Source organism: Podarcis erhardii, assembly GCF_964252035.2.
Source record: "Podarcis erhardii genome assembly, chromosome: 5".
Lineage (NCBI taxonomy): Eukaryota > Metazoa > Chordata > Lepidosauria > Squamata > Lacertidae > Podarcis > Podarcis erhardii.
In genome coordinates, this window is record NC_138509.1 from 98463740 (window position 1) to 98486666 (window position 22927).

The 22927-nt window shown below is 48.4% G+C and overlaps 1 protein-coding gene across 4 annotated transcripts in view; it reads right to left on the reverse strand.

The window, feature by feature from the left end:
- MASP1 (MBL associated serine protease 1) overlaps window positions 1–22927 on the reverse strand; it is a 101507-nt gene that overhangs the window by 25501 nt on the left and 53079 nt on the right. For 2 of the 4 annotated variants that reach the window (XM_081862425.1, XM_081862422.1), the window contains exons 8-10: window positions 20486–20564; window positions 5969–6106; window positions 2812–2886 (exon numbers count right to left, since the gene is read on the reverse strand). In XM_081862425.1, the coding sequence (XP_081718551.1) occupies window positions 2812–2886; window positions 5969–6106; window positions 20486–20564 (292 nt within the window). Of the gene's footprint in view, window positions 1–1070; window positions 1381–2811; window positions 2887–5968; window positions 6107–18049; window positions 18504–20485; window positions 20565–22927 lie in introns of those variants that run through there. The other 2 variants (XM_081862423.1, XM_081862424.1) reach the window with 2 other exon arrangements.

Consider the following 22927-nt stretch of genomic DNA (forward strand, 5'->3'; position numbering starts at 1 on the left):
GCCTGACCGCCGGTGCCAATCGCATGCATCGCCGGAGACACCAATATCATCTGCTTGCTCGCTGCCAGCCGCCACCAATCACCTGCCCAATCACCGCAGACAATCTCCTGCTCGCGGTTGCCACCAATCGCCTGCAAATTGGCACCAGCCACTTGGTTTTTCGCCTACCTCGTAGCAAATCGTCACAACTTTCTTGGTATTGGCGGTTAGGCATTGGTATTGTTATGTAGATGGAAGAGGGGAGGAAGCGCCATCACCTGCCCCCCATATTGAAGGGTAGTCCGGTAAAGGATTCTGGGGGGCGTGGCCCTATCCAAAGCCTATGGAGGTGAGGGCCTAAGGCACGCCCCCGAGCTGTGACCCTGGGGGAGTTCCTAGTTGATGTGCATCAGCAGGACTCCCCCTACTGGTGGTTAACCCTTCCCGGACTTCAAGCGGACGGGCTGAAGTCGGATAGTCGGTTAGGACCAATGCCTAAGCCAATACCGCTCATCACTGGTAACCAATAAAGTTGTAGCCATATTTAGCCCATTAAGCTTAAATATCTGTGTCATGTGTCTTTATTTCCACTGGGGGGAGGTGGGAACTCGCCACGCAACTGCTTTCGCCAACTCATGGCCAAATGTGTAGTGTGTCTCTGTGTGCAGTTTAAAGGCTTCGTGGGCAGCAGGGTAAGACCTCAAAGGGATTACCTGGCTGGGGGCAGGGGATGCGCTAAGAGGAAAGGGGGCTGCAGGGGGGGGCACTGGAGGTGTCAATGACTACCGGATTTTGAAAAGCCAGTATCACTGGATAAAGCTCATCAGTTTTGTTGAATTACATCAGCTAAGTAGTTTTAACTGGATTATGAATAAATTGCCTTTTTTAAATTTTATTGCATTATTATCTTGCCAAATCACTGTTAATAATAATAACAATAACAATAACAATAATAATAATGATTAAAGTAGGTGGCACTGGGGATAAGTTTATGCAACCAAGTGAGTAGCGGCCCAAAAATGTTTTGGAACCATTTTCTTGAATAGATGGAATGATTTTGGGTATTTGGTTTTCTTTTCTAAGTGGGAGAAAGCATGGTAAACAAACAGGCTAAAAATAGCGCAGCCCAAGCCAAGGCATGTTTACTCAGGAGGAAAACCCCGGTTGGTCCAAGTGGGTGCAGGATTGCAGCGGAAGCCATGACAAAGGGACAGGGCACTGCCGGAATGTTTATTCTGCCTGTGTGCAGAAGCCAGTGATCTGCTAGAGAAGAGAGAGGGGTTTCCTAGTGACAGGGCAACTGGCTTTCCACGGAGAGAGGAGCAAAGCGCAGAGATTTCTCAGCTCTTAGCCAACTTGCTCTGACCTCTGGAAAACTTTCCCTGGGACTTGCCAGCCCGCCTGGATTCCATTAGGACCAGAAGCAGACAAAAAAGAGCATGTGTAAAAAACAGTCAGCCTTTTAAAAGGGGCAGGGAATGGAAGCTTGTACAATGCAGTTACTAGAACACACTGAAAGCTCAAAAAAACCACTTTTAAAAGATGTGCGTCCCCCTGTTCGACTTTGTATCTTGGTGGGTATGAACCTGGGACAGAGGAACCTGACAAATTTGGTTTCTCCCAATTCCTCGTTTTCCCAGTCTTAAATTTGGCTTTCCGTGTTTCCACATCAATTTGCAAATTTCTTTGTGAAAAGTCCCCATGAGCCTTTTGGTGCGAATCTCTCCTAATGTTTGTGTGCAATTTTGCTCATCTTTTTTCAAAACAACCCCCCCCCCCAAATATGCATTTTTCCCCATGTCATTTTCACTCATATTTGCATTGATGTGGACACTTCACCCTCCAGGTTATACATTTTTGGACCCATTAACTTGTCTGGAGAACTCTGTTGCAAAATTCGGAGAAGCGTGTTTTGAAAGACGGCCGAGCTCTGCTTCTTCGTTGTTTCGGAAAAATCAAATTAGGTAATTTGCCTTTAAACGCAAATGGAATAATCTGATTTCTCCCTCCCTCAACAAGCTCTCCCCAACCAATCCTGGCTGGCTGAGCTCTTGCAATCCTGGCTTCTACTAGCCAGAAATAACACCAGCAATTGAGAAATCTGGGCAGATGCTCCTGGCTTAACCAGTGACAGGGGAGCTCATGGATGGCTCTAAACAGAATTCATGTACTAGTGGCAGAACACATGCTTTGCACATGCAACCTGTTCCCAGGTTCAGTTCTCCAGTTAAAAGGAACTTGGCTGGACACTGTTCTGCCCGGACACTGAGGTCCAGCGCTGAGGGCCTTCTGGTGGTTCCCTCACTATGAGAAGCCAAGTTACAGGGAACCAGGCAGAGGGCCTTCTCGGTAGTGGCACCTGCCCTGTGGAACGCCCTCCCACCAGATGTCAAAGAGAAAAACAACTACCAGACTTTTAGAAGACATCTGAAGGCAGCCCTGTTTAGGGAAGCTTTTAATGGTTAATAGGTTATTGTATTTTAGTGTTCTGTTGGAAGCTGCCCAGAGTGGCTGGGGAAACCCAGCCAGATGGGCGGGGTATAAATAATAAATGATGATGATGATGATGATGGCTGGCAGGAATTCCCCCCTAAAACCTGGAGAGGCGATGCTACTAGACAAGGCAGAATGTCCCAATGATCTGCCCTGGGGCGAATTAGCATCATATGCCATATTTGCAACAAAAGCAGACCCCTCTTGCACCCCACCAATTCTGATTTAGCCACACGAGGAGCTCTGCATAGTGTGAAAGGTTTGCATCTAAAACCAGAAGGTGAGAAGCTCAAAGAAGCCAGCTGGCATGAAGGTTGCATTTCAGTGCAATCTAGGTACCTGGTTGACAAGACGGCAGGCGTGTTCCCAGCTCCGCACTTCTCCATAGCCCCCTGGCATCACAGGTGTAGGTACCTGGGGAAGATCAAAGCACAAGCTCTGGACAGGAATCTTACCACTAGGTGGTGCTGTCGTAATGTCTTACCGGTTTTCTTCAGTCTATAAGGAGAATTTGCTGGATCAGGCCAATAGCCCATCCAGTCCAGGATCCTGTTCTCCTGTGGAAAACCAGCAAGCAGGATCTGAGCAAGAGAGCATGTCTCCCCCTCCCGTGGTTCCCAGCAAGCAACTGGGATTCAGATGCATCACTGCCTCCAACCGTGGACGCAGGGAAGAGCCATCATGGCTAGTAGACATCTGCGACGGACAGCAGAGCCAGACCAGAGTCTCCCCTGAAATTCCGCTTGAAGGCCGGAGCCTCTCTCTGATTGGCTGCAAAGTCAGCTGGCCACAGAAGGGGGAGGAGGAGCATTTTGGGGGAGAGAATAAAATGGGCCGTTTCTGAGGGAGAAGAGTTAGATAGGGCTAAGGGTCAGGTTGAGAGATAGGGCTGGATTTGAGAAGAGACATAGGGCTAAGGGGGCAGTTAGCAGGGTGAGTCTGCTGGATATCCATTGGTGAAAAGAGGTTGGATCTACTCCTCCTCCTCCATGAATTTCTTGAAAGCTCTTTAAAGCCATTCAAGGTGGGGGCCACCACTGCCTCCTGTGGGAGGGAGTTCCACAGTTTAAATAAGTGTCGTGTGAAGAAGTCCTTTTTAAAATCTGCCCTAAATCAGATTGGGCAAAATATTCCTGCATTGCAGGGGGGTTGGACTAGATGACCCTCATGGTCCCTTCCAACTCGGCCATTGTAGGGAACAGCTTGCACCTTAATATCAGCAAGACAAAGGAGATGGTGTTGGACTTTCGGAGGAAGAGAGGAGAACTAGCCCTGCTGTACATCGGGGAGAGAGAGTCTCTTCCTTTCAATTCCTAGGAGTTTATCTCAGTGAAGACCTTACTTGGAAAACCAATACAACCCAGGTGATTAAGAAAGCCCAACAGAGACTCCATTTTCTCAGAGTATTGTGAAAGAACGATGTCAATCAACATTTGATGATCTTCTTCTACCGGTCCACAATAGAAAGTGTCCTTTCATACTGGTACGCTGGTTTGACATCAACTGATAGGAAGTGCCTACAGAGGGTGGTGAATCCAGCACAAGATATTATGGGCTGTCCCCTGAATCTGCTGGATGACATCGCGGAAGAACGTTGCCTCAGGAGAATGAGGAAAATTCTCAGGGATGATTCCCACCCTGGCTGACACTTTCTTGATCTCCTGCCCTCAGACAGAAGATATAGAAGCAGGATTAGTCGCACCAACAGGGTAAAGAACAGCTTCTATCCGTGGGCTGCTGAATGAAAAGATAACAACAGGGCAACTGACTTTCAGGTTTGGTGGGTGTGCGTCAGTAAACATGGGGAATTAAGACTAAGAGAGCTGAGTAGCGGTTGCTTGTGTAATCTCACTGTATACAAATTGTACAAGTGACAATAAAGTATTTCAATCCAAGATTCTAAAATTCTATTCTCTTGATTGTTTTGGTTGTTCCCTTCCGAACCTTCTCCCAACCCTATAATCTCCTTTGTGAGGTGAGGCGACCAGAACGCTACAAAATATTCCAAATGCGGTCGAGATCTATAGCCAGCGATGAAGAAGACTGCTGAGGGAGGGAAGGAATAGAGATGGGCTGGAAACTGGGGTGAACCTCCGTTTGAAAAAGAAGGCTTTGCGTGCAGCCATCCCCACTAGTAGCCATCGGTAGGCTTATCTTCCGTGACAACAAGAGATGTTTTAGGAGTGCAAGGAAACAGCCCCAGGCAACAGGCCTGACACAGGATATTGCTAGGCAGAGGCACGGAGACAAAATCAATACTTTTGCAGCGCTGCTGTCAGAAGGGGAGGCTGGAATGGCCCTGAAGGGGAAGGAAGGTGATTTCCTAAGAATGCAATGCATGTCCTGCCTCTCCTCACATGAAGACAGGAGGAGAATTCTCAATGGTGGTTACAGTAGCTTCTGAGCCAGGGATTGAATTCCGCCTGACAGCGACATACGTATAAGCAAATCGAATGTGAGATGAGCTTGCTGCTCAGTGGAACCAGAACCATTTTGAAAACAACTGGAAAACTGCACTGGGGATTTGAGTGTCGGTGACGACACTGGCGCTGACCAGTACATGCCCACAGAAGCCAGTTCAAAGTGAACTACTACACCAAAATGCTGCTGGATTCCCCCTCCTAGAGCTCCTCTCAGAACTGAACATATCTACTTAACATGTTGGCATCACGTTGCCGACAAAGGTCCATATAGTGAAAGCTACGGTTTTCCCAGTACTGATGTATGGAAGTGAGAGCTGGACCATAAAGAAAGCTCATCGCTGAAGAATTGATGCTTTTGAATTCTGGTGCTGGAGGAGACTCTTGAGAGTCCCATAGACTGCAAGAAGATCAAACCTATCCATTCAGAAGGAAATCAGCCCTGAGTGCTCACTGGAAGGACAGATCCTGAAGCTGAGGCTCCAATACTTTGGCCACCTCATGAGAAGAGAAGACTCCCTGGAAAAGACCCTGATGTTGGGAAAGACGGAGGGCACAAGGAGAAGGGGACAATGGAGGACGAGATGGTGGGACAGTGTTCTCGAAGCTACCAGCATGAGTTTGACCAAACTGCGGGAGGCAGTGTAAGACAGGAGTGCCTGGCGTGCTCTGGTCCAGGGGGTCACGAAGAGGCGGACAAGACTACTAAACAACAACAAACTTACAAAACTACTAAACAACAACAAACTTAACATGCTCTTAAATCCCCACCCTCTGTTTGCCAGTGGCTATGAGCCACAACAGCTAGTGGAGCCTCCATGTACAGGGGCACTCTACCTGCAAATATTGGATAACTTATTGCGGACAAATAGCCATTGTGGTCTGCTTGCGGGCTTCCTAGCGGCCTTTAGAAGGCAACTCTTGAGCACAGGCTCCTGGGCCAGCTACATTTCTTGACCATCTTACTAGCTCTTTGTGGTCTTCTGTGAATGCTGCTTATCCCTTGTCCAGTCACTGCTGCCCACCCAGCATGCAAACTGGACACCCCCCCCCCACCGCAGGGCATCTGCTCTCACCTGTGACGTTGGGGACCATCTCGTAGTATGGATTCTGGCAGGAATACTGGATCGCCGACCGGTACGTGGTCAGGTTGTGTCGGGTGGAGAAGGTGACGAAGCCGTGGTCCAGCTCTCGTGGTGCCTTGCAGTCTGCAACTGGAAAGCCAAGCAGAGGGGAGGGTTTGGGGAAAAAAAGCCTCTGAGAATTAATTTGAAGTCTTGTGGCTCTCCAGCGATCCCCTGTTTTGCTAAGCCTCACTGCCCCCTTCAAAAAGGTCCAGCGTCCACCTCCGTAATGCCAGCTGGTCAAGGAGGGAAATTGCAGCTACTAGCCAGACTGCAGACAGGGGCTGGTTATAGACAGCAGACAATTTGCTTGCTACGATAGCAAGGCTCTACTGGCTGTGCCCATCTGTTTTCACTGGTGGAGGAAGGGGGGTGCGGCCCGCTCCGGGTGTCATCCCTGAGGGGGGTGACATTGCTGCACCCCCCCCACCATGCGGGCAGCACCCTGGACGCTTGCCACATGGGCGGCAGGCAGCTAGGGACACTCGCTGTGCAGGTGGCTCCCCCCTGATGCTCGCCAGGCTAGGAAGGCTTGCTGTTGCGGCTGGCTAACTCCGCCCCTGTGGGCTGGCTAGCCCCGCCCCTGAGCTGCTCTGGGTGCCAGAGCAGGTAGCTCCACCTCTGCCTGTTTCTGGGCACAATTCAAAATGCTAGTCACAACCTACAAAACCCTACATGGAATAGGTCCAGGCTATCTGAAAGACTGTGTCCCCTTACAAGAACCTGCCCAGGTTTTGGGATCCTCATTGAATCCTAGAATCCTAGAGTTGGAAGAGACCCCAAGGGCCATCGAGTCCAACCCCCTGCCAAGCAGGAAACACCATCAGAGCACTCCTGACATGTGGTTGTCAAGCCTCTGCTTAAAGACCTCCAAAGAAGGAGACTCCACCACACTCCTTGGCAGCAAATTCCACTGTCAAACAGCTCTTACTGTCAGGAAGTTCTTCCTAATGTTTAGGTGGAATCTTCTTTCTTGTAGTTTGGATCCATTGCTCCGTGTCCGCTTCTCTGGAGCAGCAGAAAACAACCTTTCTCCCTCCTCTATGTGACATCCTTTTATATATTTGAACCTGGCTATCATATCCCCACTTAACCTCCTCTTCTCCAGGCTAAACATGCCCAGCTCCCTTAGCCGTTCCTCATAAGGCATCGTTTCCAGGCCTTTAACTTTAACTCAGTTAAACTCAGTTAAAAGTTCTTTAGATAGCCACCCTGGCTTCTTTAGGCACCTTCCATGTTTCCGTCTCATTGGTATTGCCTGAAGTTGTGCTTTTACTATCTCCCTCTTAACAAACTCCCAGCCATCATGAACTCCCTTTCCTTTTAGTATTACTGTCCATGGGATCTCACCCAGCACTTCCCTAAGTTTTATGAAGTCGACTTTCTTAAAGTCAAGAAATTGAGTCCTAGTATGCTTGGCTGCTCCTTTCCGCTGTATAGTAAACTTCAGAAGAGCATGATCACTCGCGCCTAATGATCCTTCCACTTCTACCCCACTAACCAGGTCATCAACATTGGTTAGGACCAGATCTAAAATGGCTGTTCCTCTTGTTGCTTCTCCCACTTTCTGGACAACGAAGTTGTCTGCAAGGCCAGTGAGGAATCTGTTTGACCTTATGCTCTTGGCTGAGTTTGACATCCAGCAAATATTCGGGTAATTGAAGTCCCCCATTGCTACTATCTCCCTTCCTTTGGCATGCTTAGCCATCTGTTCCAGGAAGGCATCATCTATGTCCTCCGTTTGGCTTGGGGATCTATAGTAAACTCCCACAATCTTCAGAGGAGCCCCTTCTCTTGGTCTCTTGGAAAGCATGGATGGGAAAAGGCGACTGCGCTGAAGGCCTGCTTGTAGGCTTCCCACCTTATTGACATGGGCCTGATCCAGTCCCAGGGCTCTTCCTCTTATGGTCTGATGCTTAAGGGTGGGAGCTGTGAGATACGAAAACCCACCCCAGGATGCAATGCGGCCCTCAGGCTTGCACTGGGACAGGGAGGCAGGGGCGTACAAAGTGGGGGGCGGAGGGGGTGGTCAGTCTCGGGTGCCACAAGATGGCCCCCGCCTCCCCCCAGCTGTAGAGCAGTCAAGGGAGTATGCAGTCCTTATGAGCGCCGCTTGCGCGCCATCCGTATGGGCTGCCGAGAATGTGCAGTCCGTATGGGATGCCGCACATGCGCAGCCTGTATGGCCGCCGTGCACAAGCGGCAGCCCGTACAGAGCGCACATGAGTTGTTATGTACTGAAGTTCTCCCCCTGGGCCAGCAGGGGGATACTGTAGATAGTTATGCAAATAAGGGACGGTCAGTGATTGGATAGTTTTAGAAAATTGTTACAGTTGCGTTGTAGTGGAGCTCTATATAAGCAGGCTGGCTGAACCCTTCAGTTCAGTTCTGTTCTGGCCTGTGAAAAAACAAGAGCTGTTTGAAGAATCGCTGTGTCATCTGATATGTCCACCCACAACTTAACATGTGTGGCATCCTGTATGGAGTGCGCATGTGCGGCTGCCCGTATGGTGGCTGTGCGTGTGCACTCCATACGGTATGCCACACATGCGCACTCCGGAGAGGGTTCCTCCACCACTGCGGGGAGGGTGCCAGTTATAAGATTGGATGTTCCTTGCAGCTTACTGGATACGATGGGCTGACTTTTTGCAGTCTGGAATGATTGCACTTTGCACAGATGATTGCACTTTGCGTACTGCATTCTTGAGTGATAGTTTTATGACTGCCTCTGAGCCTTCGTGTAGAGCAAAGACTGTTTGCGTAGAAGAAAGTTTGAACCTCTCCAGGCCCTACTCCCCAGAGAGGCCGGTGCTGTGCTTTGAAAGAATGAAGCAAACGAGGGTTGCACAATTTGTTCTTATTTAACACCGACAGGTTTAATTTAATTGGTTTAACTTGCATCCTTGATTCCAGTTACGCAAGAGTATCTGCTCTCTCTGTTTGAGTGTCCCTGTGCTTTTTCTTTTTTCTTTTTTTGCAGAAGAAAATAATTTGTTCTATGTTGGTTGTGCAACGTTTCCCCACCTTGTTTGCAGGATCCAGAATCCATGTCTAGGAACACAGGGGGCCTTGAAAGAGGGCTGACTCCCCTATCAACTGTATGGGAAAACCCAACCGGAAGACCAATTGTATATCAAGGAGGCAGCGATTCAAACATGGTTACCCATTCATCCTCCAACTGCCTCCAGATACTCACACAGGACCTTCACCGCCTTCACTGGTTCCGATTTCAAAGAGAGGTAGAGCTTGGTATCATCATAAATCACTCCCCCCCCCTCTCCTGGCTCAGTCTCCAGCCCACGTGCCTCAGCACCAGAGCCCTGTCAGTCCCTGACATTGGGTCCCTCTGGGGTCGTGGTGCCAAAGGCTGGGCCATATCTGGTGTTATGTACTGAAGTTCTCACCCTGGGCCAGCAGGGAGATACTGTAGATAGTTTTCACTCAGGTCCACATATGCAAATAAGGGATTGAAAGTGACGTTCAGTGATTGGATAGTTACAGAAAGTGGTTACTGTTGCGTTCTAGTGGAGCTCTATACAAGCAGGCTGGCTGAACCCTTCAGTTCAGTTCAGTTCTGTTCTGGCCTGTGAATAAACAAGAGCTGTTTGAAGACTTGCTGTGTTGTCTGATATGTTCACCCACGACTTAAAACCTGGCATTAGCCCCAGGGGGCAGAGCAGCTGGAAGGAAAGAAGGCCTGGCCCCTGTACCATTTGAATTCAGCATCTGCCGTCCCGAAAGCGTCCAATTTCCTCTCAGTGGTGTCCTACCCTCCGGAATTCAGGTCAACGAGGAAGAGAGAACTCTATGCAGCAAAAAGGTTTCCCTGAAGCTGAAAACTTTGAAAAGGAGGATTTTAATCACCTGGGAAGGGGGGGGGATGTGGAGAAGGAAGGTGCAAGGAACTCAGTAAACTTGCGAAAGAAGAAATTTGCAAGGGAAGAGGTGAGATGCAAAGAATTATGTTAATTAATGGGAAACGAACACCCACAGTAAGAAGCTTGGCCTATTTTTAGTCGGTTGGAGTTGCATATTTAAATCAGGCATTGGAGGAGACATTGCAAGGGGGAATTTCTGCGTAAGGGATGGAGAGAACAGGTGAGTTGGTCCACTGATGGACCCATTTCTGTTGTTGTTTAGTCGTGTCCGCCTCTTCGTGACCCCCTGGACCAGAGCACTCCAGGCCCTCCTGTCTTCCACTGCCTCCCGCAGTTTGGTCAAACTCATGTTAGTAGCTTTGAGAACTCTGTCCCACCATCTCATCCTCTGTCGTCCCCTTCTCCTTGTGCCCTCCATCTTTCCCAACATCAGGGTTTTTTCCAGGGAGTCTTCTCTTCTCATGAGGTGGCCAAAGTCTTGGAGCCTCAGCTTCAGGATCTGTCCTTCCAGTGAGCACTCAGGGCTGATTTCCTTCAGAATGGAGAGGTTTGATCTTCTTGCAGTCCATGGGACTCTCAAGAGTCTCCTCCAGCACCATAATTCAAAAGCATCCATTCTTCAGAAAATTCTGGTTTCAGGGTGTGTTTAAAGCCCTTTGTGGCTTAGGGGCCTTGTATTTATGGGACCTGGTCTGCCCCACAGAGGACCTTAAGGTCCATGAATAACCATAGTTTAGAGGTCCCGGGCCCCAAGGAAGTCAAACTATCCTCCCCCAGGGCCAGGGCCTTCTCAGTGATGGCTCCGACCTGGTGGACTGCTCTGTCCCATGAGACTAGCGCCCTGCAGGATTTAACCTCCTTTCATCGGGCCTCTAAGACAGAGCTATCCCACCTGGCCTTTAATCTGAATTCAGCCTTATCTTTTATTTCCCTTCTCTTCCCTCCCCCTCCCCTTTTATGAAGATCACCCACTCTGAGATCCCACAGCTAATTCTCCCCTGGCCTCCTCACTGGAGAGACCTAGAGAACTTCCTGGAATGGGCTCAAAAACAATTTCCCCAAACTTCAGCAAAGAAAGATAAATTTGAACCATCCCATCATTAGGGAAGAAATTAATTCACCTAAGTGCAGGTAAAGCCACATCTCCCAACACATGGGGAGAGTAGATCTATGCTGTTTGGTAGGATTTTATCTTATATACAACACATGCAGACACCTAGGACTCCCTCTCCATGGTACAATGTGAAATTTGGCTTTCCTATTTATAGAATAATAGAATTGTAGGGCTGGCAGGGACCCAAAGGCCATCTAGTCCAACCCCTTGCAATGCAGGAATCACAGGTAAAGAATCTTCTGAAAGGTGGCCACCCAACCTCTGCTTAAAAGTCTCTAAGGAAGGAGAACTGTCCACCTCCCAAGGGAGTCTGTTCCACTTCCCAACAGCTCTTACACCAGAAAGCTATTCCTAATGTTTCAGTCATAATGTAAAGACTGCGGAGAGAATAACTGGGTGCACTCTTCCCACCTTGGATCAAATCTATGCTTCCAGGTGTCATAAGAAAGCTGCAGAGATAGGATAGTGCGCACCCCGGAAATTATCTCTTTCAGCTTCTGCCTTCTGGAAGAAGGTAAGGTAAAAGGTAAAGGGACCCCTGACCATTAGGTCCAGTCGTGGCTGACTCTGGGGTTGCGGCGCTCATCTCGCTTTACGGGCCGAGGGAGCCAGCGTACAGCTTCCGGGTCATGTGGCCAGCATGACTAAACTGCTCCTGGCGAACCAGAGCAGCGCACGGAAACACCGTTTACCTTCCCGCCGGAGCAGTCCCTATTTATCTACTTGCACTTTGACATGCTTTCGAACTGCTAGGTTGGCAGGAGCAGGGACCGAGCAATGGGAGCTCACCCCGTCGTGGGGATTCGAACCGCTGACCTTCTGATTGGCAAGTCCTAGGCTCTGTGGTTTAACCCACAGTGCCACCCGCGTTCCACAGGGTTATAAAGACTAGGACTAGCCACCTGAGAAACAGTTGCTATCCAAATGCGATTTTGGTTTTAAATGCAGTGTAAGGTAGTCTTTGTGGGAGTGTATTGTATTTAAAAATGGGGTATCAGAGTTTTTAGGGGGCTAACCAGGTGGGGATAGCTGGGATTGTTGGTTTTTGAATGTCTGATGTAGATTTTTCAATTTCGTTGTTCTGTATGGGACAATGACAATAAAGATTATTGTATCCTATCGTAATCTCCTTTCTTGCAACTTGAAGCCATGGGTTCGAGTCCTACCCTCCAGAGCAGGAGAAAACAAGCTTGCTTCCATGGGACAGCCCTTCAGATATTTGAAGATGGCTATTATAACACCTTGTACTCTAACAGCAAAATGTGACGTCTCTTCTCAATATGCTGCACTGCTTTTTTGTACCTCTATTATTTTCGCCGTATCCATTCATTTCATTTACTTCAATATTATTATTTTTTTAAGGAAAGAAACTGAGCGTAAAACGGCAGCGGTGGGTGGCCATGGAAACAAGCAAAGGGACAAAAAATTCCCCCACTTACGTCCTGCGTGCTTATGAGACAGCTGATTCCACCCCTTTTCTTGAGCAGAGATCTTGTCATTGAGTAATCCCAGTGTCTCTGCATTCCTCGACGCAAAGGGCTGCTCTCATCACTCAGCCAAGGGAAACAGATGGGCTGCTATGTGCCGTGGTGAAGGCTGGGGCTGGGGGGGTGGGGAGGCAGTGTTTTCCTCTCAGAGTTGTCCCCAGAGTATTCTCCCAGGGACAGATTTGCTTTGCCAACGTGGAGGCGACAGATTTTCACAGTGGGCCAAGCAGATGGCCTGTGCTTCCTTCTCCTCCGCCACCACCTCCAGATGTCTGGTGGAAAATACGAAGGATGAAATCACACAACTGCCTTCAGCTTCATTTGGGAACCTTCCCCTGCGTTTGTTGAGGCACATGACTGATGTTGCCAAATGTGATGCTTTACTCATTTTGAGTGGAAGCTCACCTGGTGTTATGTACTGAGCTGAATCCTAGAACAAGAGGATCCAGAATGCAGCAGTCTGATTGGTCCGCAGGAGCCACCCAATCCAGCTCCAGGTGGACGTGAATCAGCAACCTGATTGGCCTGCAGGAGCAGCCCAGAAGTAGCCAATCACTTGGGGCCCATTGTGTAAATGATGTATATATAGAGTGACGTTTTGGAGAAAGTTTCATTCATTGCTACTATGAGCTGAATAAAGAGCATGAAATTCACACTCGACTCTGAGCATATTTCACCTGGTGAAGGAGAAGAGCCTTGCGGAATGAGGCTAGTCCAGGGTAAACGATGGTCTTTCAAATTTTGGTGGCATCCTCTGTGAGGCCAAAATTCACCCCCTGCCTCCCACCTTCTGTTTTGCGTGTGCATCATAAAAAGGGATGTGGGTGGCGCTGTGGTCTAAACCACTGAGCCTCTTGGGTTTGCCGATTGGAAGGTTGGTGGTTTGAATCCCTGCGACAGGGTTAGCTCCCATTGCTCGGTCCCAGCTCCTGCCAACCTAGCAGTTCGAAAGCACTCCAGTGCAAGCAGATAAATAGGTACTGCTGTGGCAGGAACGTAAACGGCATTTCCGTGCGCTCTGGTTTCTGTCACAGTGTCCCGTTGCACCAGAAGCAGTTTAGTCCTGCTGGCCACATGACCCGGAAAACCGTCTGTGGACAAACACTGGCTCCCTCGGCCTGAAAGCGAGATGAGTGCCGCAATCCCATAGTCGCCTTTAAGTGGACTTAACCGTCCAGGGGTCCTTTACCTTTACTACATCATAATTGTGACACGTTGCAGTGCCCCACTTAGCTCAGTGCCCAGTGTGGGAGAACCAGTCCCCCAAATCTGCTTCTGGGTCAATTGCCCATCATAGTCCCACATTCTCTTCCCAGTGTAGCCAACCACCTAGAACTATGGAACTCCCCGCCACAGGAGAAAGCGGTGGTCTCCGACTAGGATAGCTTTCAAAGAGGATTAGACAACTTCAGAGAGGAGAGGGCAATCGATGGCTTCCAACCACAACGGCTGCCTTCACAGTTGGAGGCAGCAATAACATTAACCTAACTAGCCTATAGTATCCGAGATCCCCCTGGAACCTTAAAAAAAAATTCAGTGTTTCACTGGCCAGTTTGCAGTGCTCCAGGACAGAGGCTGATCTCAGGGACAAGTTACATACATAATTTTTGTTAGTGGGTGAGCAATTTCACTTTTGAGTTCTTCAAGCATTCTCAGCTGAGTGGAAGATTTTTGGGGTAAAACTAAGGGATTTCTGCCCTGACACTGCTTCCAACTGCAGTATTCCAGCTATGTCCAAATGCCAACCCTACTCAGTTCCTCAGACTCCTTTCCTGTGAAAGTTAGTTCGGGCACAGGATTTTGCCGTAGGCGAAGACATGCAAAAAATCCTTTCAGCTTCTCTGCAAACTCCTTATTCTCCTTCAGCACACTTTAGATTCCTTTGCATCCAGCATCGCCTGAGCTCTGGGAGTACGGCTTTCTCTCGATTGAAGTGCAGTGTTTGAGGACCCGGACATTCGCAGGGAAACCAAAATGCTTGTTTACAAAGCTATTGTACTTCTAACCTTACTGTATGCTTGTGAAACATAGATCACTTATAAAGGCCATCTCCAACTCCTCAAAAGATTCCATCAATGATGTCTCTGAAAAATTTTACACATCACTTGGGAAGACAGGCGAACGAATGCCAGTGTACTGGAAGAAGCAAAGACACTTACAGCCCAACTGTTAAAACTGTGTTTATGGAAGACAATCTTACTCGGCTATAAGTGATCGCCAAAGCAGAAGACTGATGCATTTAAAGAATTTTGTTCCTGTGCAGTTTTTAGGTTTTAGCAGTGTGTTCCTCACTTTCTTTTCTTTTCTTTTAACTCACTTTACTGTCTGCTTGTATTTCTTTTTTCCATGTTTGTATTCCTTTTTGCTCTCCCAATTTGGTCAAATGTTTCCATTTCCCTGAAGAAAGCCTTCTTGCCTCTAATGGATTCTTTGATTCTACTCATTAATCATCCTCTTGGCCCTCGTGGTACCTTTCTCAATCTGCAGTAGATATCGAGCTGAATTTGTCCTATTTTGGCTTTAAACATGCCCCCCCCCCAGCATTTTGAAGAGATTTGACCCTCTCCAAGTGGTGTTGGGCAAGGGACACATATTGCCCCCAAGACTGTCAGTATTTTGCAGGATAAATTCATGGGCATACCAGGCTCATGAAATGAAAGTGGATTAAAACCCTCTGTCACCTTGTGCAAAAGGCCACGAAAAAGGCCCACAACCCCTGGCTGGAAAATGCTTTGAAAAGTGTGGGGTGCATTTACTTTAGCTCATTATGTATCATTTCCCAGAAAATGTTTAAAAATGCATTTGTTAAAAAACCAGAAGCCTTTTTACTAGGTATAACAGGCGAAGAGCTACCAAGAGAAGACAAAAGACTTTTTATGTATGCAACAGCAGCAGCGAGAACGCTCCTAGCCCAGAGATGGAAGGAAGGAGAGGTATCAACAAAAGAAAAATGGCAGATGAAACTGATGGAGGCGAAACTGACGAGGAAGATCCGAAACCAGGAAGATCAAGTATTTTCTAAAGACTGGAGCAAATTTGTAATTTATCACTGTAAACAGTTAAAATCACTGGCAGGGATGTAATGGCACTTGTAAGGTGGAATTTTGTATGATAATTATAGATATTGAATAGATGGATAATGGTGAAAGTTGCAGCAAACTTAATCTTAAACATGGAACCCATGGAAGGAGGGAAGGAGGTCCAAAGGTTCAAAGGAACCTTGTACTTTAATGTTTGAAATGGTTATGTTAAAATGTATAAAACTGTGAAAAAACCAATAGGAATTTTTTTTTTTAAAAAAAGTGTGGGAAGGACGAATGAGTAACAGGAAGATGCATGAGTGCTGTGCATGCAAACCAAGATGAACTGCAAAGGCCCCCCACCAACAAAGTGGAACAAATGCAATATCTTCCAAGCGGTTCTTCCCATTTCCTAATCCTAATCCTCGTGAAAACCCATCAACATTTTTAGTGCAAATTTCACCTGATATACACATTTTTTCTGTGTGATTGTGCATCATATACACATTTTGTTTTTGCAAAGCCAGTTTCTTCTAATACAATGCATTCTTGCGTGTTCTTTTAACGAATGTATGCATTGCCGTGTCCTCTTTACCCTGGTATGTGCATTTATGTCTACATTATTTGGCTGGAGACCTGCGCTGCAAAATGAGGAGAAGCGTGAATTTTGAAGGATGGCTGTGTCAACGGCTCTCGCACTGCTTCAGAAAGTGTGAATTAGGTAGTCTCACCTTTAAATGTGAACTGAACTGAGTTTATCCCCCATCCACAATTCAAAGTGCACCCCTGCAAATACAGCAGGCCTGGAGTGTTGCACACAATTGGCTTAACAAGTTAAACACATCACTGAACATTCGCATTGCTTTTGATCCTATGACTCAATACATACACCATCAATACCACCATCAGCCCCAGCCACCCCGGCCAGCTGCCAAGGATAATGGGAGTTGTAGTTCAGCAACACCTAACGGGCACCACATGGGCTGTGCCTGCCGAACAGCATAGAATCACAGAATTGTAGAGTTTGAAGGGACCCTGAGGGACCTCTAGTCTAACCCCCTGCAATGCAGGAACCACAGATAATGTGTGAATCAGCCCAATGCCAGCAAATACATTTGCTTGTGAACTGGCTCTTCCATTACTATAGTTGCTAATAAACTTAATATGCCTAACGTCTAGATGAGCAGAGTTACCTTGCCTTAATCAATGCATCTCGTCTAGGAATTGTAGCTACGCCACCTTGCAATGTATGCTGATGTGTTCGACCTTCCGGAATTGGAGTGTGATTCGTGGCAAGAGGGTGCGTTCCCTCTGAAATTTAATCTCCTTTTTTTATTTGGATGCTGGCCTCATGACAGTGGAGATCAATCTTGGGACTTTACTTCTTTTACTTCATGCTTCTATTTGAGTTAGAGGAGCTGGATCTTTTGAGTGGGAGGCATCTCCTTGGGTCTCTAAGCTGGGGGAGTAATAAGTGGACCTGCTCTTTTTTTGCCTTTTTGTGTACACTGTTTGCTATGGCTGTCTGGGCAGATTTTTGCTGAATTGGCAAAGTGTCTGTGAAAACCCAGATGTATGGCAAGTAGGGCAGGTTTTTTTGTTTTAAAAAATGCTTTAAAAATCCCCCCCCAAAGCACCCAAACTTAACAACTTCCCCCCTCCCAAACCAGATATGCAGATAAAATTGTTGCCCAAGAAACAGAAATCAGGGAGGTTCCACTTTCCCCAACGCTGTGTTTTCATGCTAGGAAAAGCTTCGCCTTCTGGATTTCTGCCTGTCAGGCACCGGAGCATGATGCGAAAGAAAAGCTGCCAGCCCTTCAGTCAGCATAATTTTGCATATTAGCAAAAAGTAAAATGGAACTAGTTTTAAAAGTGGGCAGCACACTTCATCGATATATAGAGCTTTGCAACAAAGAGTCCTGGTAGCTGTAGTTTCTTAAGGGTGCCAGAGTTCCCTGGAAGATGGATTGATTCTTAAACCGCTCTAGCAATTGCAGCTCTGGGAGGGGAATAAGACGCCTCCTACCAATTCTCAGCACCCTTAACAAATTACACTGCCCAGGATTCTCTGTGGCAAATTGTGACTGTTTTACGTGGCATCACAGTGCTTTAAGCGCATAGGGCAGATGGGGCCATAGTCTAACTTCTGCATAAGCTTTGTGCAACCAAATCAAGATGACTGCTCAACAAATAGGACCTATAGAGGACCCACTTTGGCTTCCATGAGTTGATCTGAAGGTGCACATGGTCAGCGCATGGAAGTCAGAGGCGGGGCCTGCCACTACGATCCTAATCGCCCCATGCGTTTACTGATGCTTGCTGGATTTGAAGCACCTAAAGGGGTCCACCGCTCACCCCAGACTTGCTTTTCAGCTGGTTGAATTCAGGAACGATAGAAGTAACACCATGTTAAAAGAGAGAGACTTGGACCCTCCATCTCAGTGCTGGGGTAAAAGTCAGGAAATGAGTTAACATTGAGCAAGGGGGTGGGGTGGGGACAGCCCATCACCAAGAAAAGCAGAGTTAGCTCAGCCAGTCCTTGAAAAATATTTTTTTTTCATTCGTGTGGATGCAGGTATGGAGTGTCCCAAAGCAGAGAACCAAACAGAGGCAAGCAGTGCATGCATGCCCCACACCTGTGGAATCCATCGCTGGAGTTACTCCCCCCAGTTACGGAGAGCATTTTTGTTTCACGCCGTGCATTGATGCCTATGTCCCGCCTTCTCTCTCGCCAATCCCAGAGTCAAGAGCGTGTCCGAGCAGGAAGAGGGTCCCAGGCAAAATGAATGCAGAAATAGGGGAGCTGGCGCTTTCCCTGAAATTGTGAAAGGTGACTGGGGTGGTGGCAGAAGTGGCCCCCATGTAAGGTCTTTGGACCACCCGCTCTCTGAACGGTGCCGTGGGCAAGACACCTTGGTCAGTCTGCCACGCGCTCCACCTCCTCTTTGATCTCCGTCCTGTTGTCTGTTGTTTCAGCTCCAGCAACTGTTCCAAAGGCAGAAGAGGAAGGGAGGGAGGAAAGTCCAGAGAGGGGCCAGGAAGGGCAGGAAGCGGAGAAAGAGAAAGCAGGAATTAGTAGTCAGGCGGCGAGAGGGAGAGCATGCAGGAGGCAGCCAGTAACACCAAGAGCAATTCATAAAAGGATGCACAGCCTCAAATCCCCAAGCAAGGAGGGCAGGCACTAAGTTATTGATCACACTCAGTCATGCTAAACGGTACCCAGGGGGTGGGGGGTGGGTCTTGTGTGTTCGTTAGTCTGGAATCCTTAATCATTGGGCTGGGTGTTCAACAGTAAGCGGATGATACCCAGCTCTACCTCTCTTTCAAATCAGAACCAGTGAAGGCGGTGAAGGTCACAGTGTGAGTGCCTGGAGGTGGCTGGAGGATGGATGGTGGCTAACAGATTGAGGTTGAATCCTGACAAGACAGAAGTACTGTTTTGGGGGGACAGGGGGCGGGTGGGTGTGGAGGACTCCCTGGTCCTGAATGGGGCAACTGTGCCCCTGAAGGACCAGGTGTGCAGCCTGGGAGTCATTTTGGACTCACAGCTGTCCATGGAGGCACAGGTCAAATCCGTGTCCAGGGCAGCTGTTTATCAGCTCCATCTGGTACGCAGGCTGAGACCCTATCTGCCCGCAGACTGTCTCGCCAGAGTGATGTATGCTATGGTTATCTCTCGCTTAGACTACTGCAATGCGCTCTATGTGGGGCTACCTTGGAAGGTGACCTGGAAACTACAACTAATCCAAAACGCGGCAGCTAAACTGGTGACTGGGAGCGGCTGCTGAGACCACATAACACCGGTCTTGAAAGACCTACATTGGCTCCCAGTACGTTTCCAAGCACAATTCAAAGTGTTGGGGCTGACCTTGAAAGCCCTAAATGGCCTCGGTCCAGTATATCTGAAGGAGAGTCTCTACCCCTATCGTTCTACCTGGACACTGACGTCCAGTGCCGAGGGCCTTCTGGCGGTTCCCTCACTGCGAGAAGCCAAGTTACAGGGAACCAGGCAGAGGGCCTTCTTTGTAGTGGCACCCGCCCTGTGGAACACCCTCCCACCAGATGTCAAAGAGAACAACAACTACCAGACTTTTAGAAGACACCTGAAGGCAGCCCTATTTAGGGAAGTTTTTAATGTTTGATGCATTACTGTACAGTGGTGCCCCGCAAGACGAATGCCTCGCAAGACGAAAAACCCGCTAGACAAAAGGGTTTTCCGTTTTTCGAGGCGCTTTGCAAGACGAATTTCCCTATGGGCTTGCTTCGCAAGACGAAAACGTCTTGCGAGTCTTGCGATTTTTTTCGCCCCCCCTTTTTCTAAGCCGCTAAGCCGCTAATAGCCACTTAGCCGCTTTGCCGCTTTGCCGCTTTGCCACTAATAGCCGTTAAGACGCTAATAGCGCTAATCCGCTAATCCGCTAATAGTGTTGCTTCGCAAGACGAAAAAACCGCAAGACGAAGAGACTCGCGGAACGGATTCTTTTCGTCTTGCGAGGCACCACTGTAATTTAATATTTTTTGGGAAGCCGCCCAGAGTGGCTGGGGAAGCCCAGCCAGATGGGCGGGGTATGAATAATAAATTATTATTATTATTATTATTATTATTATTATTATTATTATCTGGAGTGAGCACCTCACTGAGGATCAGCTGGAGGGAAGGGGCTCCTGAATACGCAGTCCATACTGCTTCTTGCCCAATTTAATCTGTTACGGGTGCCACATACATAAAACCTGCTCTGCATTTGTATGAAATTGATCGCTTAGTGTGGCAGCCCCTAAACTGTGGAACTCCCCGCCTATTGACACCCGGCAGGTGCCTTCCCTGAGCTCTTTTCGGCGCTGGCTAAAACCATATTTTGTTTAGACAACCAAATCCAGACACGAAGAATGTTGATGGATGTTTTGATCTCATCCGAGGAGCGTCCCTTTATGCCAGCGCTTAGGAAACGATGGAAAGAGGGGCTTACTTTTGCAGATAGGGACCTTGTTGCTCCACAAGCCATCCTTCATGCACTCGATCTGGAACGTCTCACTCTCCACGCCATCCTGCAAAGAAGCAACGAGGGAGCGTTGTGGAAGAGGGAGGGGTAAAATGCAACTGCTATGAAGGCTTCCTGATCACACCTCGGGAGCATAGCTGTCAACCGTCCCTTATTTGGCGGGAAAGTCCCTTATCCCAGCGCCGTGTCCTGCTGCTGTCCCTTATTGATGATGTCCCTTAAATTTCCCGGGTTTCAAAGGAAGCAGCTCCTCTCTCTCCCTCCCTGCTGGCCAGGGAGGAGGGAGGCTCCAACTGTGTTGCTTGGCTGCATTGCTCACCCAATAAGGAGTCTAAGAATGACTTGGGGGTGGAGCTTGCATGCCTTGTGCCGATCAAATCGGCCGCGTTGCCTGGGGACTCGCCTTTGCTCAGCGCTTCCCAGCAGAGAGGTGACGGTGGCTTTCCTTGCTGCATCCCCTTTGCCGGGTTGCTGCGCTGTGGGAACCACCGCTTGAGGCTTCGTTTGGCTGCTGGTTGACTAAAATCCCTTATTTTGGCTGCTGATCCCTTATTTTCGAGGCTGCTGGTCCCTTATTTTCAAATCTGTAAGTTGACAGCTATGCTCTGGAGGGAGCACCCTCAAGAAACTAAGCCTGGAGGATCTGGGGGTGTTTAGCCTGGAAAAGAGGGGACTGAAAGGAGATAGGAAAGACATTTTCAAATCTCCAAAGGGCTGTCCCATGGAAGACGGAACAAGCTCGTTTTCTCCTGTTCCGGAAGATAGGACTCGAACCCATGGCTTCAGGTCACAAGATAGGACATTCCAACTAAATATCAGGAAGAACTTTCCGACAATAAGAGCTGTTTGACAGTGGAACAGACTCTCTTGAGCGGTTGTGGACTCTCCTTCCTTGGAGGTTTTTAAGCAGAGGATGGATGGGCACCTGTCTCGGACGCTTTAGCTGAGATTCCTGCATTGCAGGGGGTTGGACTAGATGTCCCTTGGGGGTCCCACAGAATTCTATGATTCTGTGAAATCTAAACACCCTGTTAAAAAATCAGGATGAAATCAGGACGAATGCTCCTTGTCAGTTATTGCCCAGTTGCGATTCGAAATAGATAGTAATAAAAATGAACTAGTCAAAAGCAATAATTAAAATATATGAGACAAAATTAGAAGCTGTAATTAAAAAGCAGCTTCCAATTGTTGTATAACTGTATAACTCTAAACAAATGCTCAATAAAGGCTGAATGTAATCTGAACTCCATGCAGGCGTTGTGCAAACTCATCAGGGTGGGTGGTCAATAAAGAGGTCCTTTAGATGACCCCTCTAGGTTTTTGTGTTTAAAAAACCCTGCCTTTCCTCCAGTTCATAGTCCAAAGAGGCTAATGACCCAAAATGCAAAACAAGATGTTTTAAGCAAGAAGGTATAGCATTGAAGTAGGGACGCAGGTGGCGCCATGGGTTAAACCACAGAGCCTAGGACTTGCCGATCAGAAGGTCGGCGGTTCGAATCCCCACGACGGGGTGAGCTCCTGTTGCTTGGTCCCTGCTCCTCCCAACCTAGCAGTTTGAAAGCACATCAAAGTGCAAGTAGATAAATAGGTACCGCTCCAGTGGGAAGGTAAACGCCGTTTCCATGCGCTGCTCTGGTGCGCCAGAAGTGGCTTAGTCCTGCTGGCCACATGACCCGGAAGCTGTACGCTGGCTCCCTCGGCCAATAAAGCGAGATGAGCGCCGCAACCCAGAGTCAGTCACGACTGGACCTAATAGTCAGGGGTCCCTTTACCTTTTTATAGCACTGAAAGTGGAACAATGGAAGTTTCCATATGCTGAGTGAGACCATTGGTCCAGCTAACTGATACTGACTGCATTGGCTGGCAGCAGTCCTCCAGGGTTTCAGGGTGGGTCTTTCCAGCCCAACTGATGATACCAGGAATCAAACCTGAGACATTCTCCATGAAAAGCAGATGCTCTATCACTGGGCAATGCCCCTTTCCAACTGGTTAATTTTGGGACCAACGAGGCAAATGTGACGCAGCCCTCAGCTGGGCTCCCAGTAGCATACTCTCCAACATTCCACTGGAGTAAACTGGGACGCATGTCTTTGGGTGCTGCTCTCTTGCACGAGTCAGCAGCTGTGTTTTTTGGTGCCGCGAGAGAGCATGGAAACACTGGCCCTGAAAGACCTACATTGGCTCCCAGTACGTTTCCGAGCACTATTTAAGTGTTGGTGTTGACCTTTAAAGCCCTAAACGGCCTCAGTCCTGTATACCTGAAGGAGCGTCTCCGCCCCCATCGTTCTGCCCGGACACTGAGGTCCAGCGCCGAGGGCCTTCTGGCAGTTCCCTCATTGCGAGAAGTAAAAATACAGGGAACAGAGGGCCTTCTCGGTGGTGGTGCCCACCCTGTGGAACGCCCTGTCA